Source organism: Larimichthys crocea, chromosome VI (genome assembly GCF_000972845.2).
Source record: "Larimichthys crocea isolate SSNF chromosome VI, L_crocea_2.0, whole genome shotgun sequence".
Lineage (NCBI taxonomy): Eukaryota > Metazoa > Chordata > Actinopteri > Sciaenidae > Larimichthys > Larimichthys crocea.
In genome coordinates, this window is record NC_040016.1 from 3,155,878 (window position 1) to 3,164,227 (window position 8,350).

Here is an 8,350-nt window from a genome sequence, read left to right on the forward strand (position 1 = left end):
GACTATAATTAACAGCCCACTTTGTAATCCAGACAGGTATCGAATGTGAAAATGAACAGGGACACATTACAAAGTCATCAAATTTACTGTCCCGTAAGAGTGTTGAAAACCACATTACTGAGATAAAACCATGTATCTCAAAATTATGAATTTTGTAGGTGGAATTGTTTTAGCTTTGATTGTTTCCATAAAAAAGACAACAATCTTTAAATCCAAATCGTGTATTTATATATTAGTGCCCCCAGTTTCAGAGTGTAATAATGCTGTGGTAAATATTGCCAGTTGCACATATATACTTGTTATGATTATAATACACATGATCAAAAACTGTCGAGCTGACAACTTTGCTAACAGCCAGTTATCAAGTGCAACAACACAAGACATAGCAGCCAGCTAGTCCAGCAACAAGAAGCCCAACTCTATGTCTGTCTTTCATGAAGCCCTTGCCAACAACTAATAGTTAGTCCCAGATTTACTCTTGTCTGGCAGCTTCTACCTCAGTCACCCTCCCCTCCCCACACTCTGCAGAGTGGGAATGACAGAGACACCATTCACCTGATGTACATGTCAGTGGAGTATCAACATGATTTCAAATCTGTTATTTTATGGCAGAAAAGTTACACAATGGGTCTTTAAGAAACATACTTAGTTACATTCCACCACTGCCTTTCAATCCCAATCTTTAAGGCAATAAGGATGAGGTCTTTAAAGTGCTCAGAGAAGCACATTTACAACTGGGAAGTTTCTAACAAAGACTGTGTGATGATCAAACCTATAAAATAGCTACTAAGTGGACCCTGTGGTGAGATTGTTCAGTACCATTTCCAAGTTGAAGAATGAGCATTAAATTTGAAATTGAAGTTTCATAATAATTTATTGCTGCATCTCGTGTCCTGTAAAACCATGTATCTCAAAACTGTTTTCCTTCTTCTTAAACTAAATAAACATTTAAAGCCCCATTAAATTATTTTTAAAAATTGCATGAAAACTGATCTATTGTATTAATAAATGAAAAGTTGAAAAGTGTTTATAGCAATGATATAAACTGAGTGTATTAGTTTATCAGTGTGGGTGGTCACTGTTAGCAGTTTTATTTGCATTTCATGATCTTTTCCAGTTACTTTCAAACATTAAGCTAAATGCAGTTGACATACAGATGATCTATTGGCACTATCAGATAAAATAAAAATAAAATGGGGCAATAACAACTTGCACTGTTTGTTTATGACATGACTTAAGACTAATGAGCCATCATACTAAATTCGATTGATTGCTGTACTGTGTTTGCATGCATTTGTATGTTACTAATGAGTTAGGATTATTCGATCCATAACTGTGGTGCTAAATGATTGTTTGTAATCCATAAAATCTATAAATGCACTACATCCTTGCGTCCTTGAATGTGCCTTCCATTGGGAAGATTTAACACAATCTATAAAAGCCCACACAAATGCAAATAATACATGCACACAGTTTACACCCCCACCATCAATGATGACTTGGTCTTGCCCCAGAAACCAGTGACCGTGACAATATACTTCCCAGTAACGGGCAGTCACTGGACCAAGACAGTTTTTAATGTCTCCATCAGATTTATGCCCAGCGTGTCTTTAAATATTCTCCTCTCCTTTACCCCTGTCCTGGTCTGTCATGTCCAATTCCATACCCTTGTGTCCTGTCCTATCCCATCCTTTCCTGTTTTGCACTGCTCTGTCCTGTGCTGGTTAGTCCTGTACTGTCCCATTCAGTTTTGCTCTTAGGTTATCCTGCCCTACACTGTTCTGTCTTATACCGCCCCGTATCATCCTGTTCTATATTCCTATCCATTTTTGTCCTGCTGTGGCTTGGCTCCTTTTTGTCCTAGACTGCCCCACCCTGCCCAGTTGTGCAGTATTCTGCCCTATCTCTGTCTGTTCTGTACCATGATTTGGCTTTGTCCTGCCCTGGCCTGTCTTATTCCATCCTTAATTTACGCTGTTATATCTTAGCCAAATTACACTTTTCTGTCCTATCCAGTCTAATTCCGTCTTGCCCCATTCCTGTCCTGTGCCGTTCAGTATTGGCCTATTCTACTTTGTATCTGATTGTTCCATACTAGTCTCTACTTTTTGTCCGATATCATCTCAACCTGCCATGTCCTGTCCTTCACTGGCCTTTCCAACACTTTTCCTAGACTATGCTGTCTTGTCCTGAACTGTTTTGTCCCATCCTGCCATGGCTTGTCTTATCCAGCCTTGCCTTGCATTGTTCTGTTCTATCGTGTCCAATCAGAGGCGGTCTGACTAGGTTGCCTATGGGTGAAATTAGTTGCATGACATGATGCCTCAATTCTAATAGTTGCTAGTTCAGCAAATCTAAAAAACAAATACAGTCGTCTTCTGTGGCTAATACCAACATATTAGCCAGAGGTTAATAAATAGCCTATAGCTTACTGTCACTCACGTCACTCATAAAAATCTGCATACCTTTATCTTTTTCCCGTTTCTCCTCTTTCTTTTTCTGAACTGAGCACCTGATGGCTTCTTTGTTTTTTTACTATGGTCCATGATGAAGACTCGACATCATTAACCACTATACTTTAGCCAACACCGTCGGTTAGCCCGTCAATCAACTGGAGTCACGTGAGTCACGTAGATGACTGCACAGATTCCTTATTTTATTTGATTTTCATTTTTCACATATCCCAATTAATTACATGTAGGTATATGGGTCTATGTTAATTTTAGGAATGAAATACAATTTATTTGGAAGCAGTTTGTGTTGTGCAGCCTGGGATCAGTCTATCCCTCGCCCCCCTCCCCCTTGCCTCTTCTGACACAAACACAACCCGTATAACCCTCAACAACAAGTTGACGTGACAATGAGGGCGCCCCAGCGCCCACTCCACTAACTTGACATGAGCGGTAGTCTAGAAAACTGGCAAGTTTTGTTTTGAGTCCTGCAAGTGGCATTTCCTCTCTTTATGTCAGTCTGGGTTCAACATGTGTTTGAACACAAAATATGAAAATATGATTCATGCTTGTGTCTCTGTCTGCAGCCACTGATGAGTTTGTGTGTGTGTGCCTCACTGGATGTGTGTGCAGTGAAGTGAACCCAGCTGAGTCACGACAGCAGATCAAAGGCTTATCCCGGTGTCAAAGATGGAACTGTCTCCTCAGTTCACGAGCCTTGCAAGAATTCGATTAATGACAGACAGTGTGTGGGTGTATGCAGAAATGTGGTGTTCTGTGATGACTCATCTCAAACGACAACTGGGCGAGGAAGCCCGGGTTTTCTAAGATCTTGCTAACTTTGCAGATGAGTGTTAACGTCACAAAGGCGGCATGGAAACTGGGTCAGGCCCTTTGCACGATGCTCTCTGTTTTTTTTTTAGTGCTATTATGAAATACGCTCAATGGAGGAAAACAGTGTCAGAGACTAACAGCAGTGGTGATATAACAGGTGAATTCAAAGCACTAAGTAGTTTTTCAGTGAGGCCGTGGTTGTTTGGACACTGCATTTCTAATACCAGTTACATAGCGGTGCATTTGAGTCCTGTCGTCTCATGGGTAAGGTATTATAGCTAAGCGACACACTGATGAGGGTCAGTCAATTTTTTTCTGCCTTATGCAAAATCTCTCTCTCTCTCTCTCTCTCTCTCTCTCTCTCTCTCTCTCTCCCCACAAATAAATAAAACCCTCTTTGCATCTCTAAATCCCCCTCCGGGTAATCAGTCAGTGTGTATTTTTAAATCTGTCACTAATCTCTATTATTGGCATAACACACTGGACAAGGTTAGCTTTCATGCACTGAGTTCTTCGTCATTTTTCAACAAACAAGCATGCATGTTGTTCAAAAATCTGAAGCAGATACATTCTCTGACTTGCACAGGCGCTCATATGCAAGACTGTGGGACCTTTTGAGTGGAAAATCATGGGTATGTTACACTGACAGACACAGATGACAAAACAGATGCCACAGACGACGTGTCTCTGGAGTTGGCAAGAGTTTAGGGTGGCTGAAAAAATGCAGCATTTGGCTCTGTGCAGGAGAACGGTAATCACCCAAAGTTTTAAATGCATGAATAGGAAAATCAATCAAGATTAATGGAATGACTTTGTGTGCTGTCAGTTTGCTATGGTAACATTTTGTGCTTAACACATTTTCATTTCTTTTCCAATGTTCTTTCAGAAAATGTACAGTATGATGTGTCTTGATACAGATTTATCAGATCTGTAATTCCTCTATGTGTGTTTTCTGTTTGTGTAGGAGAAGTTGCAGTCCTTTGCCTTCCTGGTGTTTGTGGTGGTCTGTGCCTTGGGATCTCTCTACCTATATTTCATCCTCCCTGAAACCAAAAATAAAACATTCATGGATATCAGTCGGAGCTTTGCCAAAATCAACAAAATCCCTGTCCCCTCCCCCAGCCAAGAAATGGAGCTAGTCCTGTCCTTTAAGTCCAACGAGAGCGGCAAAGTCCAAGATGCCGCTAAGATGGAGAGTTCCTACTAGCTGAAGAACTAACTAACTTTAGAGAAGCATAGCTGAAATGTAAACTGAAAGAATGTGTTGTTTATACATAATTATTTCATCTGATCACTGAAATGAAAATTCATGTTTTATGGGCAATTTTAATGTATTTTGGTATATTGTATATGTTTTGTATAACTGATATTCTCAGATATTACAGTGTTTCCATTATTTGTTTATGTCTCTTTATGTCTCTGTCTGAGAATCAGATTTCATGTTTACTTTATATATATTACACATTACTAGGGATGGGATTCAGCTAAAATATAATATCAAAATCTATTTAATTACTCAACAATTTAGATTGCAAGTTCATTTTCGGAATTTCGAAATGCCCTGCAGACCATATCCACATATCCACTTGCACCATTAAAACACATATTTTATTAAATATACATTTCAAAATGGTGATTAGTTTAATTTGAAGTTGTAAACAGAAGCCAAAGGAAGATCATTTACTGATTATTTGGGCATTTTAGGGTGGTGAAAACATGCTGTAAACTCAGCACCTCAGAGCATAGATTGTGTTAGCAAGCAGTTATTTATTTGCATATCCAGCAGAATCAGAGCAATATTAATATTTATTTGGAGTCTTGTTTGTGTCCACCCGATGAACGTGTTTGGACAATTCACTCTCTCTTGAGCTCTGTTTCTCTCCACCAACTCTCAAGGGAAATATCTAGCTCATTAACTGCTAAATGTTTCAGTATACCAGCCAGTCACTAACATCAGGTGTTTGGTGTTGGACAGGTAACAAACAGTGGTTTAGCCTTTTTCTTTTGCTTCCTGTGGCAGAAAACAACTATTATGAGAGAGATATGACTGGATGAAAGCAATCAAGTTATGGGCCAGAAAACAAAAACAATTAGCTGAAAACAGCCCAAACTTTCAATAGAACAGCGTGAGGACTGCAAAGTCTGGTGATTATTTTTCTGGGTTTCTGTGCACCTTCTAATGAAACACTAATTTTGCTATAAGACGAAGGTGTGTTTGACCAACTGGATGCTAATTATTCTCTGAGTGAACCAGACAAGCTGGAGCAGCATCTCTGTCAGATTTCATCTTGCATATTTCATCTTTGTTGATGGTCCCAAAGCAGCTTCATAATGAGAAGGGGGAAGACGTGTTTGTGAGGAGAGACATATTTTGCAGGATTCTAACCAAAATGGTGATGTCTTGGTTGACTTCCTAATATAGACAGAGGGTGTTATGACTGTGGTCATTATTTTTTGTGTCGTAGTCTATGTGTTTTTTTTTGTGTGTGTGCCTTGCGTTGTGTCTATTTCACATGTAAATAGGATGTGCCATCCCCAGGAGGCGATTGGTGGACTAATTTCCGGTCCTAGCCTGTGATTGGCTGCAGCTGAAGGCACCTGAGATATAAGGAGCCAAGATGGCGGCCGTCAGGTGGAAACTAGGACTTCCTCATCCTCCTCCTCTCCCAACTAGCCACATGTCCTGTTGTGAAAACCTTTGCATGAGATTAGAATTAGCTAGGGGTGGACTGCCATTTTGTTTTGATCGTGTTTTCTCCTGTTTTTCGTTAGTTAAGAAGGTAAGTTTATTGTGATTTTGATTTCCTGAAGAAAGAGATTTATTTTCTAGACAGTTTGTTTTGGTTGTTGTTTTGGCCTGGGTCCACCCTGAAGTTGATTACTTAGTTATAGTTGTTTGATATTTTGAGTTTTGTAAATAAACCATTTTTCTTTTGTACATAACACTTGTTGTAGTGGCTACTTGGGACTCGGGAAGATTGGGACACCTATTGCGTGTTATGCTCTAGGCCCCTAGACTGGAGCATAACAAGGGAGAGAGAACCCAAATAGAGCAGTAAAGCAGAGAGGGACAGTTTTTTGGAGCCTCTCCAAATCTAAAAGGCACCAAGGCTACTTTCTACCAGATGGTGGGAGCCAGTGGAGGAAGTGATCTGAACAGAGGTAGACAAGCGTGGCATTGGATAGCAGTCACAGTAGGGTGTATTCAAAATTTCAAAGTCCACTGCCTAAGGGGCTACACCCCACCCACTCATATAGACACAGACATGCAGACACAAAGGTCTATGTGTCATATGATGATAAAGGGGTGTCCTAGTATTCAAATGACATTGTAGAAGAGAGGTGGGTAAAATTCAGTATGTCATCACTCTCTGTTAAATTCCTGATCATCTCCGATCAGTGATTACCACAGATGGGAAGTAAATGGAATAATAATTAATTATATGTGTTGTCTCTCCTAGCTGTTTCAGCATGTTACTCTTGAGGAGTAACACTCTCAGCAGCTTTAGATAAATGACAATGAAATATTTGCTGGTGAGTGGTGACAGAGTAATTATGTAGCCTCATAGCTGCAAAGACATATGTTTAATAAGATGCACTATAGAGCAATGTTGTGTTTCCAGCCTGTCCTTGCATGAACTATGCAATGTAAGAAGTGGGTGTGATGTTAATGCTGTGTAAGTCCTTGACATTTTTTGAAACTTTTGGAATTTAATTTTGAGCAAAAACTTTTTTTCATTTGGCATTTAGTAATCATTTTACGGTAATCAGTTCTCTGAAACCTTTAAACACAACCTTTAGTAGCACTTCTGGTTACAAGTTATCAAATGGTTAAGAAAGGGAGAGCGGCATTGTTTCATTTCACACCTCCAGCTTTTAATTACTTTGCAAAATATGAAATTTACAACCCATAACAGATTTTTTTTTTCTTTTAAACTGAGGTTGCAGGTTCCAATTTAATTTTAGTAGTGATTAACAGCCCTCCTTTGATGTGATAAAATACTCTACAGTCACTGGTTGTGTGCAGTATCTCTGCTGGCCCAATTCCAGCAGCACCTTTACCGACTTACCTTTACTGAAGAAGTGTGTGCATCAGACCCTAAAGTAGGCCTCTAGAGCTAAAAAAAAAAAAAAGGAAAAAAAAGACAAATATTGTTTTTGTGATTCCTCACCCCAGGGCCATTATTTGTTTGATATCATCCAACTTTATTCATTGATATTAAACAGAGAATGAGAGTTCCAAATATGTTGGTTCAGTCACCCAGGAGCAGCAGTGGCGTTTCTTGACCGCCTGGCCAACCGCCAACACAAAAATAATAGTTCAAAATTGCTCACAGTGGCCTTAAAATTTGAAGTTTATTAGACGGGATGGGTAAACTAAAGAAAGATTTTGGATAGCTACAACATTTTACAGACATTGTGTTGTTGTTTTGACCAAAAAAGTAATTACCTGGCATCATGTGATCTCCAATTCAGACCATAGCTATGACTGTGTTTCCTGTAATTTATTACCTTCTTAATATGTTTCACACCATCAGTTGTGTTGTTCAAAGGTAGTGTTAGCATACAGTAAATAGCTCTATCTGACCACTGTAATGCTCCATATTATAGCAAGACATTAAGACAGTCATTTCAAGTATTTTGAATGTAACTCAAGTGCAAAAAAACATCAAACACTATGATGTAACTGGCTCTCATGAGGATCATCCAGGAAAGGAAGATCAAGAGTTACCTCTGCTGAAGTGTAAGTGCAAGATTCAGTTCATTATAGTTACCAGACCCAGAATTTGTCAATTAAGGGCTCCAACAGCCCACATAAAATGTTCAGAGTCAAGTAGCAGACATTTCAACATAAACTGTTCAGAGGAGACTGCATGAATCAGAGAAAGAAAATTTTAAGAAAAAAAATACTACCAACAATAACGATTGATTCCAACCTGTAAGGGACCGAGTCAGTCGGCAATGAGGGCAACAGGTAGTATTTTCAAAAAGGGGTCTTTATTTACCCAAAGTATGAAGCAACAAAATTTCCCGAGCAAAAGTAATAAAGAATTGAGCCCATAAAA

At 39.2% G+C, this 8,350-nt stretch overlaps 1 protein-coding gene across 7 annotated transcripts in view; it reads left to right on the forward strand.

The window, feature by feature from the left end:
• Positions 1 to 4,684, forward strand: part of slc2a9l2 (solute carrier family 2 member 9, like 2) — a 122,785-nt gene extending 118,101 nt beyond the window's left edge. For all 7 annotated transcript variants that reach the window (XM_027279023.1, XM_027279017.1, XM_027279018.1 and 4 more), the window contains one exon: positions 4,249 to 4,684. In XM_027279023.1, coding sequence (XP_027134824.1) covers positions 4,249 to 4,491 — 243 coding nt within the window. In that variant the 3' untranslated portion in view covers positions 4,492 to 4,684. The remainder of the gene's footprint in view (positions 1 to 4,248) is intronic.
• Positions 4,685 to 8,350: the final 3,666 nt, after the last annotated feature.